General features: G+C 34.6%; 1 protein-coding gene across 3 annotated transcripts in view; it reads right to left on the reverse strand.

Annotated features, from left to right (window-relative positions):
- Positions 1-12,712: 12,712 nt before the first annotated feature.
- LOC127871615 (neprilysin-1-like) overlaps positions 12,713-18,230 on the reverse strand; it is a 120,801-nt gene continuing 115,283 nt past the window's right edge. For all 3 annotated transcript variants that reach the window (XM_052414713.1, XM_052414712.1, XM_052414714.1), the window contains one exon: positions 12,713-17,020. In XM_052414713.1, coding sequence (XP_052270673.1) covers positions 16,921-17,020 — 100 coding nt within the window. In that variant the 3' untranslated portion in view covers positions 12,713-16,920. The remainder of the gene's footprint in view (positions 17,021-18,230) is intronic.

The following is an 18,230-nucleotide window of genomic DNA, read 5'->3' on the forward strand; positions in this document are numbered from 1 at the left end:
TAAAATCCACGTTCGATCGGATACACCCTATATGAAGAGAATATTTTATTTTTAATTCCGGGTCTTTAACAATATATATGATAGAAATTCTTTTATCACGCCGTTTGCTAAGATCATGATCGTTGAAATGTTAATACAAACCTGAGCATCAAAGAAAACTAAATAAAAACAAAGATTCTAAAGGATACTAAAAATGTGTCCCTATATATCAATTTTCAAATCATCGCAACTCTGTTAAGCAGGGACCGATGGCATTTTAATCCGTCATAAACCAAAGGAAACAACGAGAACGAACACTCTTCAATAGTAACTTTATCCGTTTATGTCAGAAATAGCGTTTGAACTAATGCCAGTATGAACCAATGTCCGAATACGTCAAAAAGTGTAAGAACAAATGTCCGTAGCGAACGTTGTCCTACCATGTCAAAAATACTGAAGGAAAAAATGTTTTTAAGAAACGCCGTCCATCCATATTAAACAAGACTATTGCCAAGCAATATATGTCCCCTACCGGCTCCACCATTCTCAGATTTCTTTTTATTGTTGCCATAGCAACCAGAATTTATGACACAGGAACAAAATTAAATTACGTGCATAATCTCCATATTGCCATCTATCCATGTTTCAAGTTTCATGAAAAGTATGCAGAACTTTTAAAGTTTCGCAGGATCTAGAAAAGTGTGACATACTCACAGACGAACGCACAGAGCGCAAACTATAAGTCCCCTCCGGTGAAACCGGTAGGGAACAATAAAGCGTATTGACAGATTAGAATAGAACCTGTTGTCCATTAATTTTAACAAGAAACCGTCGGAGACGGGTGATGCTCTCCAAAGGTTTGTTTGTCACAATATTGCACTATATATTCAGATAAAAGGAAACGTCTTGAGGGCACAGTAGTTGGGGGGACAATAATTTTAATAGAAAATTTCAAAGGGCCATAACTCTGTAAAAAATCATCCGACCAGAACCCGCTAATAATATGCACATCTCCTCTTGGTAGTGAAGCTTCCCATAAAGTTTCATTGAATTCCGGTCATTAGTTGCTGAGAAATAGCCCGGACAAGAATTGCACTATATGTACAGTTAATGGAAAATTTCAAAGGGCCATTACTCTGTGAAAAATCATCCGACCAGAACCCGCTGATAGTATGCACATCTCCTCTTGGTAGTAAAGCTTCCCATAAAGTTTCATTGAATTCCGGTCATTAGTTGCTGAGAAATAGCCCGGACAAGAATTGCACTATTTGTAAAGTTAATGGAAAATTTCAAAGGGCCATAACTCAGTGAAAAATCATCCAACCAGAACCCGCTGATAATATGCACATCTCCTCTTAGTAGTGAAGCTTCCCATAAAGTTTCATTAAATTCCGGTCATTAGTTGCTTAGTAATAGCCCGGACAAAAATTGTGCACGGACGGACAGACGAAGCGGCGACTATATGCTCCCCCCAAAATAAATTTTGGGAGAGAATAAAAATGGTTTAGGAACAAATGTCCATGGCAACTGTTGTCCATCCATCTCCAAACAGTGCAAGGACAAATGCCCGCTGACCGCTGATGGTCCATACATGTACAACATAGCGTAGGGGAAAATATCCACAGGAACTGTTGTCTATATTTATGTCGAAACTAGGATATGAGAAAATGTCTGTCGGAATCGCTGTACGCCCACGTTAAAATAAGCACCCGTGCAAAAAAGTAAAGACTAATTTCTGAAAACAATTTTTCATTTTGAAAACATCATGAAATACAGCACATCATGATAGTTCAAGCGCCGCATTATCAAACAATTGCATATACACTGTTATTTAAAAAAAAGCAAACACATAGTAAAGGAATTTTGTGGTTTAAAAAACTTATTTTATTTTGTTTCATATTTCTGAGTTTGGCAAAGGTCAGTACATTCTGCATTGTACGGTAATAAAAATATATTTACGAAAATTACGTTCAATAAATAGTCGAGCCTTTGCATCCGCTGGCAACGGAGGCTGAAGTTTCAATGGACGGCTGTGTGCGAATACCAAACCCAACCCCACAATCTTACGACATCCGGCGTTGACGATAGGTAGATGTTATTATGATTTTTTTGATTTTTTTTCAATAAACAGGGATTCAAATTGGCAATGAACACTCAACACTTTTAATAACGCAATTAGTCAAGAAAACACTATAAAACATGCAGAACGGTCGAGTTTCATATATATGATCATATTGGTGGATAATATTATATATATTTAAACAAAAAGTTTAAAAAGAAAACAATTGACAAAAATAAATGTCCTAAAAATTTGAATGATTTCGTCGTACAAAGAGCACTTAAGCTCATTGAGACTTTGAAAGCCATCGGGTCGTATAAAATAAGGCCCTTTTTTCAAACTGAAGCTGAATCCGTCATTTCGTTTAATAATGGCGTAATATATAATATATATGTTGTTGTTTTTCTTTTTATCGAGTGCACCGGGAGTGTCTCCCATATGGCCATCTCCCCCAGAAAGACGTGTTAGTTGGTTACGGGGGATAGTGCAAGATACAGGAGATACCCCGTTCCAGAGGTGACCCTGGGTCTTTTAGTGCCCGGTGTATAGCACCTAGTACACTGCACCTCGGTTTAACGTCTCATGCGAAAGACGAGTTAGTAGGTTAGGTGCAGCGGGGGATCGAACCAGCGATCTCTAGATTGTGAAGCCAGTGTGTTACCACTAGACCACGGATCCGCTACGTCGCGGCCAGTGTTGTTTTTCTTAAATCAGAGTTTATTTACAGGTCCTACCGGCCTCTTCACGAGGTCTTTGAGGTCTCGATAAAGACGCTATCAGTGAACTAGGTGACCTGCAATTTTCTTTAGACCAGAAATATGTTAAATGAAGATATTCAGCAATATAATTATGGTATGTCAATAATAGATTCTTAATGTGTTTTCAACAATACAATGATAAATATTATTTTTGATTAATTTAACAATAATTATTCCACCATATTGACTAATGTATTAAGCATGAGCGCGATGATTCTCGATATTGTATATTATCGAATCAAATAGCAATGCCCGACAAACCACTAAAACAGGTTTGTTCGAAGAACGCGCCTATAAATACGGATACTTCGCGTGTGGCTGGTTGACTTGTATGTTTTAATTTCACTTCCATTCTTCTTTTGGTTTTCTGTTTTGTATCAATAGGTTTATGACCAGCAATATGTAATCAAAGTACTGACAGTACTGGTATGACGATGCTTTTGAAGAGGATTGATATAAAAGCTTCTATTTAAGTTTATCTACATCACCACAATTGTGTATGTGGGTACGAAAATTTTGGGTAGGAAAAAAATGGGTACGAAAATTTTGGGTACAAAAATTATACCAACAAAAAATTAAGTACGTAAAAGATTTGGTTACGAAAAAAATTTGGGTAGGAAAAAAATTGGGTACGATAAAAAAATTGGTTACGAGCAAAAATTTGGGTACGAAAAAAAATTGGGTACGAAAAATGTAGGGTTCGTAAAAAAAATTGGGGGTACGGGGAAGTAGTACCCGACGGGAACTTGATCCTTTCAGCGAAACTGGGAGGCGGGTTACATTTTCGATCAAATATAACAAGAAATATCTTTAAAAAAGGTATTCGACGTGTATTTTCTGTACTACTTATCCTTAAAAAACTGTCTGTTACAGTAAAACGTGTGATGGTTATAACATTACGTTTCAGCATATAAATTCAAAACTTGACATGCTCTTTAATTACACCGTGCTCTTTAATTTCACATGTATATCATACCAAACTTTATATTTCGTTGTTTCCTTTCCTAAGTTAATTAGTGGTTTGTCGGGCATTGCTATGTGTACGGACGTGATTTCACAATCCCATGTGCATGAACATATACTTTTTCTCTTTTGATTATTGTTCTTTTTCTCAAATTCAATAAGCTTAGGCACGTTTGTTCGTTAAGTACGGCCATAATTTCATGATGATTCCCGATCGAAAGTGGGTATGAGCACATAGTCGTAAGAGCACTTGAATACGTGAGTTCGCCCATGAACACATGGTAAGGTTAACTAAATCTCCGCGATATGACCTAATACGTGTTTAAAACAGCAAACAATATCCAACAAACGAATGAATTGTCAAACATAGTATGTGCACTGATGTGACTCTGTAGTTTATGTTTGAAAAGTTTATTAAATATGCAAAATGAGAAAGCACGCAAAAGGACGAGTATCACAGATATGATACGGCTATTATGCTGTTTATATACCATAGTCGCTACAACTTTTACAAATGGCAGGTTCGAAATAATTCGTTTTCTTTACACTCATGATCGCGTTGAAAGTTTATTTTACACGTTTTAATTAGTAATTTATTAACTGAATTATGACAAATGTCAAATACAATACAGAAAATGCATAGTTGTTTCATTGATCTATAAACATATAATGGATTGAATATAACTGATTTAAAATTAACGTTTTCAAACTATTATTAAATCTTTACCCAGAATATGCTGTCCTATTTATAGCTGAGTTTCCTATACCTTTATCAATGATAATCAGCGAGGTGTGCCGATTAGAAAAATCGAGCTATCTCAATCGGACTGGCTCGGTCTTTTGCATAGGTTGCCATTGTGAAGATTTTTTTCATGATATGATAACTTAGACGATGCTTCGCAGCATCGTCAATAATGTAAAATAAGCCGCGAAAACTCCGCGTAACATCCCGTACTGCGTGTGATGAAGCTAAGAACTGCACAGAAAAAGACATTCACTATCGTTGATCTCATTAATTGAACTATCAACGCCGTATATCTTTTTTAAAGATATTTCTTGTTAATATTGACCCCTTAAGTATAGTCTGAAAACTACTGAGACCGCGTAACTGGAACTATGTATTAGTATATATATAAATATATATATATTATATATAGTTATATTTCTACACATGCTGGGTAAAATTTTAAGAAATAAAACGATACACAATCAGCGTGACCTACTTGACAGCGATCAGACAGGATTCATGAATGAAATCTCCAGGTTTAAAGACACACCTTCGCATTGGACCAATGAAATCGCTCTCGTGTTTAAAATGTCGGTTGGTTGAAATGTATGTAAACAAAGGTTTCAAACGGCGCTGGACAGTTAGTTTTGATGCATAATGCAACGGCAAGCACGGTAAGAATGTTTTTTCATACGTTTTATTGAATTATGGTATCGAGGTCCGTGAACTTTGCAGGGATAATGGCCTTTACTCTGTGAAGATTTCAGTCTTAGATCCGGTCTGATGGATGTCAAGTGGATCACTGCGAGTTGTGCATCGTGTTATTTCTTAAAAGTTGACCCAATATTTGTAAAAGTATTGCAAGACATGTACATTTCCAGAAAGGAAATTCATTTATGTGTTGAATAAGACAGAGATAGTGAACATCGCTGCAAAATTGATGAAGTAATGGCTGTTCAAAGCGATGCACCCTGTTTTCGGAATGATTTCGAGTTTTTTCAGAAAAGTTGATTTTTCGTTATAATATGATTATTTATCATCCAAAATGAAGTTTTCACTAATTAATATCATAGCCACACGCTAACCACATGTGGAACGAAGGGGTCTTTAAGAGGCGAATACACTTTTTTTCTTCATAATATCCTATGTCGTTGGTGCTCATTAGAATCGCATCATCAAGACGATACTAATGCGTAGCCACAAAATTAATAAGAGAATGGACCTTTATCTTGAACTCTACTTACATGGAGCACTTACTTTTACGCAATTATAACGAACACTCGAAGTGCGATTCATCTGACCCTTAATCACTTTATTGGTTGAATTAAAAGAATTTTAGACCTGCATCGCTGATGATATTTATCTTTGAGTAGCAATTTTAGCAGAGTGATGTTTCATGACATGTTATCTTATGTATTAGTGAATGGCCTTAGTACCTTCATAAGTACATAATTACACATGCTTTTGATCAACCGTTTCGCTGCAAAGAACGTTAGTTAAAAATGTTTAAAGGGGCCTTTTCACAGATTTTGGCATGTTTTGAAGTTTGTCATTAAATGCGTTATAACGATAAGTGTAAACATTAAACTTTAAAAACTCCAATAAAAATCCAAAATAAAATTTAAAAAAGGAAAAAAAGTAGCCCGCAGCAGGTCTCGAACCAGTGACCCCCAGAATCATAAAGTAAAAACGCTTAAGCCAACTGAGCTATTCTGCCAAGCATACATATGATGCGTATATTATACTTAATATTAGCAATCTTCGTAGTTTCACAAATTCAAACGACAACAGAACTCTCCAAATTATTCAATCGTTTCGCGTTGCAACGCCTCGTAATTTTCTTTTTTTAATCGTCAAAAGATGCATATACTGGTCATATAAGACCATGGTAAATGTTCAGTATTACTGTTTTCCCACAAATATCATAACTAAAAAGAAAATTTGCGAATCTGAAACAATTTTTTCAATTTTGTCAATTTACCAAACCATGAAAAGATCCCTTTAGCTCGTGTACTAGGCGAAGATCCGGCGATTGGGTGACTCGAAAACTGGAAAATATATGGTCATATAGACTGTACTGATCAGACATATCATATGAGTTTCACATTTATCTTTCACATTTATACAAACCCATTATCATATTCCAAAGGGATAAGAAAATGTTTCAGTTACAGGTATTCGTTTTTAATTTATGTCAGTACATACATTTTTATGTATGACGTGCTCACTGCGGGGAATCACGTGATCACAAAAGTACATCGTACGCACAAAATGGCGGAAAAAGCTCTCGCTTAATGACGAAAATCAATGTATTCTCATATTTTTATAAAATCTTAATTAATGATAACTATGCACAAAGTACCCGCTAAGTCTCCTTATGTAGTCTGGTAATTGTCGTTTTTCTTATATTTCTGTAGTTTTCTCAAACATTCAGACACAATAAACAATGAAAATTGTACATCGTCTGAACATACTTTATTTTGACGCGTTTGCTATTCAAGACGACAAACAACGTAATAAATACAAACAGTTTTTATTGATAACATGCTTAGAATATTTTGTACAATATTTTCCTCGTTGTTTAAGCTTTTTTAGATCTGTGGCGAGAAATTTGGAAAATAGGCTACATCGTCTTAACGTTTTTTGTTTGAGTACATCGTCTGAATGGTTATGAGTACATCATCTAAACTGCTTCTGTTTTTACTTTTAATGCGATGTTTATAATAATAAAATTGTAATAACATCTGTGATCAGCCAATAACTTTATTTATAACGCAAGTTTTCTTTTAATTTTAATACAAAAATCAATAGGCAAAGAATATTCTTCATGCGTCTTTTTTGTCTTATTTGCAGGAATATAATTTCTGTATTTTTTAATGGTGCCAAAAATAACCTTAAAAAAGTATTGAATAAATCCGAACGAAACTTTATATGCTGATAAATGTATTTGAAAGTAATTGCAGAGTATAAAGTGCTTTAACACATTCTTTCAATATTTTCATAGTTATTTTCCCCTGTTAATTTTTTTTGGCATCTCGACAATTCTATTCCAGCTACACATATTGAGATGCAACTTCGTAGATCCAAAGAGTAAGCACAACTATAACTCTCTCTCTCTCTTCATTTATTGTAGTTATTTTCCTTAGTATTTTATTTGTCCAGAGTCCCATGCACAGAGACGTTTTATTGTGCAGATCAAAACTTAAAAAAATGTTTAAGGGTTTCAACTCAAACTTTAACTTGATTTTTACTTTGATTGAAAAGATCACACTTTTGGGCCGAAAGATACTTCAGGGGCATCATTCATTTAACCCTTTGCATGCTGGGAAATTTGTCGTCTGCTAAAATGTCGTCTGCAGAATTTCTAAAATTAGCATTTTCTTCGATTTTTTTTCAAAGAATACTATCAGAATAGCAAACAGTTTGGATCCTGATGAGACGCCACGTTCTGTGGCGTCTCATCTGGATCCAAACTGTTTGCAAAGGCCTTTAAAATTCCGCTCCAGCGCTTTAAGGGTTAATACATCTACACTTTCTAGCATTGATCAATAACAACTACAGATAGCTTTCTATTATATTTAATATGTACATGTACAACCACACGACACCAGCAAACAATACTTGTATAAATAATATTAAACAGCTCTAAAACGTAACATAGGCTACAGAATTTTGTCTCTAATATCAAATAACCAACAACGCTTTGTGTATGTTATACAAAAAGTAACCAAGTCAAGTATGAATATTGTAGTGACTAATCCTTAAAGAAATTTAAGAACACACTTCAAACATAGATTATGTACATTACTTCACCATTTTGTCATATTCCAGTAATGTTTTAATAAAAAAATTGCATATTTAGATTTCAAATTGTCCGTTTTATTCAGCATTTCAGATATATCAGTTACCGGTAATAAAATTTGCTGGCTTTTAATAATTTCATTTTTTTGGGGGGGAGGGGGATACACCTATATGTGTGCAAGTCGTAAAATCTTTAAAGAATCCAAAGATCGAATGTAATTTTTAAACAAAAATACCTGTCAAACCAGTATTTAAACAAGAGCTGTCAGAGGACAGCACGCTCGACTATTCTAGTGCTTGACAGTATAACGTAAGCCATCATGGGGAAATTGTTCAAATTATTCAATAAGGTCAAGGTATTAGTTCAGGTATATTTTCCACAATCTCTTGAACATTTGTAAAGACATAAAACAAAGTAATAAGATTTTATTTTAAGTTTGATAGCAATAGCTTGGGTGGGAAGTTTGGACGGTCTTTCATAAATAAAGTAAATAAATATTTAGTTTAACCATATTTCAATTAAAAATATTCTTTTTGGGTTGGGTAGGGGGGATGAGAGGGGGTATAATGTGGGGTGTGGTCATTTATTAGACTATCTTTCAAAAATAAAAAAAGGAAAAACTAAATTTTTTTTTTTGGGGGGGGGAGGGGGTGGGGCAGGGATTCTCGGCTTAGGCGTGGGGTATTGTTTGGGTGGAATCCATTGTGGTATTCAGGTAAGTGTTGTTTTGTCAATGTATTAATAAAATCTGATCATAAATAAAGAAGTTATGGCAATTGAACTAAAATTTATTCTTTTTACCTTGAAAGTCAAGGTCATTCAAAGGTCGAATTGAACTTGCCAGGTACAGTACCCTCATGATAGTAAGAAAATATTTGAAGATTGAAAGCAATAGTTTTGATACTTTAGAAGTCAAGTGGACCTAAACACAAAATTTAACAAAATATTCAGTTACTAAGACAAACAAGAGATGTGTTTGTCAGAAACACAATGCCCCCAAATGTGCCGCTTTGATTTTTTTTTGACCTTTGACCTTGAAGGATGACCTTGACCTTTCACCACTCAAAATGTGCAGCTCCATGAGATACACACGCATGCCAAATATCAAGTTGCTACTTTCAATATTGCAAAAGTTATGAAGAAGTTTAAAGTTTGGGTTAAAGTTTTGGAATTTTTTTTTTTTTAACTTTGACCTTGAAGGATGACCTTGACCTTTCACAACTCAAAATGTGCAGCTTTATGAGATACACATGGATGCCAAATATCAAGTTGCTATGTTCAATATTGCAAAAGTTATGAGGAAGGTTAAAGCTTTGGTTAAAGTTTTGGGACACACACACACACATACAATGACAGACAGGCCAAAAACAATATACCCCCGATCATTCGATCCGGGGGCATAAAAAGGGCCATAATTCTTACAAAATGCTTGATACAGTTGTATGCTCTTGTTTATAGAATGGGGTCATGTTGGTAAAGAAGTTTGCAAAATATGAAAGCAATATGTCAAGGGACATTGACAATATTTGAGGTGGTATGCAAACTTTAACATAGATTTATCAATAATATGCATATTCTAAATGGAAAAAGGGCCATAATTCTTACAAAATGCTTGATACAGTTGTCTGCTCTTGTTTATAGATTTGGGTCATGTTAGTCAAGAAGTTTGCAAAATATGAAAGCAATATGTCAAGGGACATTGAAAATATTCGAGGTGGTACGCAAACTTTAACATAGATTTATCAATAATACGCATATTCTAAGTGAAAAAAGGGCCATAATTCTTACAAAATGCTTGATACAGTTGTCTGCTCTTGTTAATAGGTTGGGGTCATGTTGGTAAGAAGTATGCAAAATATTAAAGCAATATGTCAAGGGACATAGGAAATATTTGGGGTGGTACGCAAACTTTAACATTTGCACGCTCACGCTAACGCCAACGACGGGGCGAGTAGGATAGCTCCACTATATATTTTCATATATAATAGTCGAGCTAAAAAGTAATATGTGAAGCCGAAGTCACTGGTAAATAACTACAGTTTTTCTATGCTGTATTCTATCCAGTAATGAATGCAAATTAAAATGAAATTACTTCTTTTTAGTTATAACTTCGTAACTGTAAGATAATCAATTAAGTGTTTTAAAGAAATGGTTCCAACATTGACAAAAGGTAATCATTAATTAATTTGGACTACAAGATCAATGTTAATACTTCCTTATATATATATACATTGATATGTACTAACTAAATAACATTGCTGTAGTTAATTACGGAATGGAAGCTAGATTGTAGATCTTGAAGTGCATTAAGATGTCAATAGTAATAGGAAGCACAGTAATACACATACTATAATAATAAATCAATATGCGATGATCATGTGAGCAAAGATTAGAGGGGAATGATAGATTCTCTGTGAAAAGGGGGTTTAATGCATGTGCATAAAGTGTCATCCCAGATTGCCTAGTCTGCACAGGCTAATCAGGGACGACATTTTCCGCTTTTAAAATAGTTTTGTTTCAAGAAAGTCACTTCTTAGCAAAAATCCAGTTTAGGCGAAAATAGTCAACCCTAATTAGCCTGTTTGGACTGCACAGGCTAATTTTGGACAACACTTTATGCACATGCATTGAACCCCCTTTTCACGGCTCATTTATAATAAAAAAGAAAGTGGAAAAACAACAAAATACATGCTGAAATGAAACGCTTTATGGTAACAGCTTAAACATGCAATATGAAATGATAGATATAAAAACAATTGCCGACACTTGCAAATAATACATACATGTATATAACAAAATGTACTTCAAATATGTCTGTTATAAACTAAACATATGACTAGCAAATTCAAGAGGTCAGCATGAACATAACTTTACCAGTATATATATATGGCACAAAAACATAACAAAGCAAGCTCACAATGTATTATGAATAATTATCTCTGAAATCAAAACAAAACTTTAAGGATTATTAAATTTCTTTGAATTATTAAATATTTATCAGCAAATAAACAATTATTCAGATTACGATACCAAGGAATTTGGATCACAAGTAAGTAAGCTAACCTTAGTGCTGTAAAGGCCTCAAATCAAAATGACATTGTCTGTCTTGGTAAGCTTTACAACAACATACATACAAGCCACTACAATTACTATAACCAATTGACTTGGGTTATGCAAAAATGGTATTGTGTCATATGTGGTCAGCATAGCTCCAGTCCAGCCTGGTCAGAAGTTTAGTCTGCAAATAAGACTGCGCAAAACCTTGCTTGACATATGAGTGGACTGGATAGCTCCCAACCAGACTGCGTGAATGTGCAGGCTGGTCTGGATCTACACTGGTTGCATATGGCATAACATCCATTTTTGCATGAGCTTATTTGCGTGTTGTTACTTGACCGAGAGGTCCTGGGTATAACCCCCAGTTAAGGAGAATTCTTTGAACCTATCCAAACATGCAAAGTGAAGCTTCCCAAGATACACACTTTGAAGTGTCTTTATAAGCCAAAAGCTTTCAGTGCAAGGGAGAATAAGATAAATAGGTTTAAACTAATCCAGTCCAGGATTAGTCCAGTAAAAAAGTTTAGGCAAGACAGGTCTTAAATTTATCTCAACATCACTTAAGTTTTTATCACCATGCCTTATGCTTTCCAAAGCCTTTACAATTTAATAAACAATTGTAAATTATTGACTTAAAACAAAAATTCTAGGCAATTAACAATGTTGTTAAAATGAAAAATCATCCGACCTGAACTGCTGATAATATGCACATCTCCCCTTGGTAGTGAAGCTTCCCATAAAGTTTCATTGAATTCCGGTCATTAGTTGCTGAGAAATAGCCCGGACAAAAATTGTGCATGGACGGACACAGGGACAGACGAAGCGGCGACCCCCAAAATAAATTTTTTCGGGAGCATAAAAATGCCCTATTTTAATTTGTCTGTTAAAAAGGATACATTAATTGGCAGATGGAAAACCAATGTAAATATTAAAGCACCAAAATATTTTATACCATTAAAAAGAGAAAACTGTTGTTTTTTTCATGTAAATAAGAAATATCCTTAGTCAATATTTTTATAGGATAACATTTATTTCCCTTGCATGAAATAAGATGATATGATGTTCTATAGATGCAGACAATATCTCCAGATATGCATGCTCTGTGGAGCGACCAGGTCAGATATGCATGTTCTGTGGAGCGACCAGGTCAGATATGCATGTTCTGTGGAGCGACCAGGTCAGATATGCATGTTCTGTGGAGCGACCAGGTCAGATATGCATGTTCTGTGGAGCGACCAGGTCAGATATGCATGTTCTGTGGAGCGACCAGGTCAGATATGCATGTTCTGTGGAGCGACCAGGTCAGATATGCATGTTCTGTGGAGCGACCAGGTCAGATATGCATGTTCTGTGGAGTGACCAGGTCAGCTGGTGTAAGCCTTTCCCCCATAAGAAGCTTAGTGACAATGGCTTTTGCAACCAGCATAAAACCAGAACAGCCTGCGAGTAACTGCTAATCTCTTCAGGTTTTATGCTGTTTGCTGCTCCTCAGTACTTAACGGTTGTAAATGAAGCCTTTAAAACTTGCATCTAGTAAGAAAAGTATTTAATTTAATTTGCTAAGGGACTACAAAAGCGTCAAAATAAGTATCTAACAGGTAAAGGGCTATGCATTTGATGTAACAGCCTCACATGATCCTTGCTTGCCTTTACATGAACCTTGGTCTGAGGAAACTGGGCTTAGTGCATGTTCTTAATGTATCATCCCAGATTAGCATGTGAAGTCCGCACAGGCTAATCAGGAATGACACTTTCCGCCTACTCTGGATTTTCAATTAAGAGACTTCCTTTTAATGAACGATTCCATGTAAGCAGAAAGTGTTGACCCTGATTAGCCTGTACAGACTGCACAGGCATCTGGGATGACACTTTATGCACATGCACTTATAAGCCCAGTTTTCCCAGGATACCAACATAGACACAATGCAGAACAAAGCTCCAAAAGACAACACAAATATTTAGTTTTCATTTGAAGCACACTTATATTTATCAATCTTGTTTGAATGATAATACATTTTGGTCTTGCTATTTATTAGTCAATCAACATCTTTTGCTTTTAATAAATGCCCATTTCTAAAAAAAACAAATCACTGTTTATTGACTAATAAATAAACAAGAATATATTTGATTACGATTATTTCTGAATTCCATCTCTTGTCATTAGAACTCTTAAACCATACATAATTATTATGTTACTATATATTTAGTTAAATTTAAATATAAATATTATATTCAAAAAGAGATGTGTTTGTCAGAAACACAATGCCCCCTACTGCCCCGCTTTGATTGATTTCTTTATTTTTTTATCATTTGGCAGGTACAGATAATTATCTCCCTTTAAAGCTTATTACTTCCCTTGAATTCGTTTTTTTTACCTTTGACCTTGAAGGATGACCTTGACCTAGACCTATCACCACCATGCAGCTCCATGAGATACACATGTATGCCAAATATCAAGTTGCTATCTGAAGTGAGATAGAAGTTATGAGCATTTTTCGAAACCTAAATGCAAAGTGTGACGGAAAGACTGACAGTCCGATCACTATATGCCCTCCTTCGGGGGCATAAAAACGATTTATGTAAATGAAAATTTGAAGAAACCTTAAACATTTTACATTTAAAATAGGTTTTAAATTGAAAAACAGAACAATACAATTGTTATACAAGAGATATGCAATTTCATACATTTAAATCATTTTATATAAAGCATATATTTATTACTAAAATGAGCATATTTCTACTTGAGACATACATGTACACAAAATAACTACAAAATAACAAATACACAAGTTGTAATAATAACATTTCTGTAAAACAAGATTTTCTTCCCCCCAAAATATGTTAATAATGTCACTTAAAATCAAAGCTATTGATCAGAGCCAGCAATTTGAGGGAAACAAACTGTATGATTGACATATCATATACATGTAGTATATTCACTTCAAATATGTTGTCTTCTTTTAAATATTGCATTATTTTGAAGTTTTGCCTTTGATATCAACTCAACTGAAATCTTATCACACAAAAATGAGTTTTCCTTTCACATGGAACATCGGACGTGTACATGTTAATTGATTACCCCCATCTGGCCTTCAAAATAAACATGGTCACAAATCCCAATTTCAAGTTAACTTTTATATCTTCACAAAATTAAAAAATAAACTAATGTACAGAGGGGGTTATCATGTGACAAAAAAGATGGCGACATCCATGCCGAGACAGAAATTTTTCGCCGTTTGATACCCTTTATCACTTGTATTAATTGTTTAAATGCCTCTCACTTTCCAGCTGTGTTAGCAAGAACATGATTATATCTCGACTTTACTGGCTGCAAAATTTCTTAGCGGGTCACAAAATTACAGTTGCCGCCTAGACAATGTGTAGCAAGTTAAGTCTAGATATAGAGTGAATAGAATGTTATCTTGATTAAAACCAGTTACCTCTAATGTTAAGACTAAAAATGATTTGAAATCTACACTCTAAACAGAATGAGACAACTAATCAACAGGTTTACGACTAGCTCAGCAAAAAAGCACAACTACACATGTCAGAAAATAATATGATAATGACTGACTAGACAAAATATTTAAGACACTAATGACTGTGGACTCATTTCTCAACCACAAATCAAGTCTCAGCTAAACTATCAAACAATCTGATGAAAGCTGGTAAATGTTTATTGGGTTTTAGGGGGGTGGGAGGTTTCCAAATATCAAACAGTGCAAAATTATCATCTTTAATTTCGGTTTTAATTTTAAGGTCCGGCAGCAAATTACAAGTGTTAAGTTAAAGATATAACAAATAATTTGTTTTAGATAAAAAACTAATTGGTTGACACACAATTATAATAGTTTGCTTAAAAGTGTATAATAAATTAAATATCAAAACAATTAGGTACAAAACATAGATTGGAGAGAGAGAGGGATCTATAACAGATAATTCTATAAAAGACTTAACAAAATGTTAGAAAATGCCATGTGAGAGAAATGTTTTATACAAACCCCCTATACGATTGCAAACATATATCTAAGAAATGTTCAAGAGACACGCAAAGGTACATATGTCAAAAGACATTTTACAAGTACTGGTACAAGTGTTTTGTTCAAATATCATCAATGAAAGAACTAAGCAAAAAACTTATGCAGTAATTTTGTACACACATTATCAATGAGACATCTAAGCCCTAAACAATAGTCATTTTATACACATATCATTAATGAAAGATCTAATCAAACATAATTGTCATTTTGTACACATAACAAAAGTTCTTAGCATAAACATATCATCAATAAATATAAAATATGTAAGCATTGACTAAACACAGTCACCATGTAAAGCCGAGGTATAACATCATCCAAATTTAGTTGATACTCATTTCAAATATTATTTACAATTCCAATTCTTGTTCACAACATGACAGTGGCAAGTCCTTTACAATAATGAAGCAAGTCCTTTACAATAACCTATCAATTATTTACTTCTCAGTATATACTCTGCAAACAATACTGACACTGTAAGTTTCACAAATGCCATGGCAAATATTTTAAACTCTTATGTTTAATTCATTTAGCGCTGTAAAATTTCCAAAACATTGGTCAATCTTGGCTGAATGACGTCGCCTCATTTCATGCACATGCATTTACCCATAACAACAATACTTTTTGGGTTTTTCAGTTGCCATAACAACCATGTCTACTACCATTTTTGAACATAAGCTCCTAAAATGCCGTATACAGTTACCTTAGCAACAATATTTTTGGGCACAAATGAACAATACCAAAAATCAATCTATATTCTAATGTGTCCTTGGCAGCTGTACTCAAGTCATGATTTTATCTGCCAGCTGTACACCATTTCTCATGCAGCTTTCATTGCTACATGTTTTCCATACATTTTCCAGTATGAACACTGTTTTAAGCAGAGTGAATTGTCATAATTGTTACAACTATTTTGGCAATGTCTTGATAAACTGAAATCTATATGTACATAATTTATATAATTGCATGCACAAAGTCCTGCAGCCATTCCCTAGCAGCTAGAACCTAAATGCACCCATAGGAGTACATTTGCGTAACTTCAACTTGAACAACCCCATAAAATGTAATAAATGTCACATTTTGAACTTCAAGATAATTGGGACACAACATAATGTGTGTTGGCCACATTTTTATTGATTGATGCCAAGTGTTGTCTGTGTGCCGAGCAAAGATGTTCAGTGCTACACAGATTTGATAAAAACTTAGGGTGTATTCTTGTTCAAACAAAATGCTTTATTCTAGTGACACCACCTTCGCATATGAGACAAAAAAAACAAAACTTTTTCTGGAACATTTTTCTATATTATATCAAAGCAATGTGTACATCTTTGAATGTAATTTCATACCGGTATTTGCTATCAATTTGTATGATCCTTTTTCACAGGTCTATACTTTCTGTAAAGATTACACCCCCCTATGACATGTTACACTGAAACACATTACATGTGGTTAGAATCCAACGTAACAGCTAGGTTACACTCCAGCATAACAGGTTGCACTGCACAATACCAGGTTACATTGCAACATACTGTGTCAGATCACCAGACAGCACACTTGTGCACTGGGTTCATTTCAGACCCAACAGGACATTGGTAAGCCTTGGCAAAGTCATAGGAGTTCGCAAGAGGTATCTGTGCCCTGAAAACAAATAAAGAATGTTCATAAAATCTCCTATTGTGAAATATATTTTGGGTGCAAATCAAGAATAACATGGCAACTCCATGAAAATCAGGTTTAAATAAAATAATCCTGCAATACCAAGCTGAGTTTTACGGTCAGCTACCTATTCAGGACATTTCAGTCTAATACCACCTATCAAATTCAGAACAAGTTTTTCGATTTTGAGTTACAGTGACCGGGACCTTGATCTGGCCCCAAATGCAATCGCAAACTTATTCCACATTTAAGCTATCAACACACATAATTTCAGCTTAATAACCCATCAGGAGTCATGTTATCGTGCTGAAAATATACTCTAATTTCCTTTACATTGACCAAGATCCAACTAGCCCCAAATGGAATCCTAAACCAAGTATTTATATACATAGAGGTACCTATCCACAAAATTTCAGCAAAATACTTTCATTAAAACTTAAGTTATTGAGCTGAACCTGTTTTGCTACTTGTAGAGTGACCTTTACGCTGACAGGCATTGCCCCAAATGCATTCTCAAGTGAGGTCTCCAGGTAAGGTTCACATGAAAGTTCATTGCAATTCCTCCATTCAAATTCAAGTTATTAACCCTTTATCACTTAGATATGAATTTTACACATTTGTACTCCCTTATAAAGTTAAATTTAATTAAAGACCTTTTTTATTGGATTCAAATTTTAAAGGCTTCATTTCAAACCCTAAGATACTGATGAGCAGCAAACAGCATAAAACCTGAACAGACTGCGAGTTACTCGCAGCCTGTTCTGGTTTTATCCTGTTTGCACATAGCCATTTTCACTTTGCTTCTGAGTGAGAAAAGGGTTGTGTGGAAACCCTTTTTTTCTATTTGTGTAATATTGACCTTGATTTATCTCGACTGGCCCTTAAAGTAACCCCTCGCTAGGTCTGCATGTCAGGTACCAACATATAAAATTCACGACATCATTCCAACTCAAGTTAGTGACCCGAGACCTTTTTTCTATTTTTTTAGTAATTCAATCCCAGGCTAAGTGTCCATGCAATCACCTGCTGATCGAGCCATATCCCTACCTAATAACCAAGATTTTAAACTTCGTTGAAAACCTGATTAACCCTTTACCACTAAGATACATATTTTCACGCATTTTTAGCTCCTTAGAAAGTTAAATTTAATTGAAGACCTTTCTTACTAGATTCAAGTTTTTAAGGCTTCCTT

This window comes from Dreissena polymorpha, chromosome 3 (assembly GCF_020536995.1).
Source record: "Dreissena polymorpha isolate Duluth1 chromosome 3, UMN_Dpol_1.0, whole genome shotgun sequence".
Classification (NCBI taxonomy): domain Eukaryota; kingdom Metazoa; phylum Mollusca; class Bivalvia; order Myida; family Dreissenidae; genus Dreissena; species Dreissena polymorpha.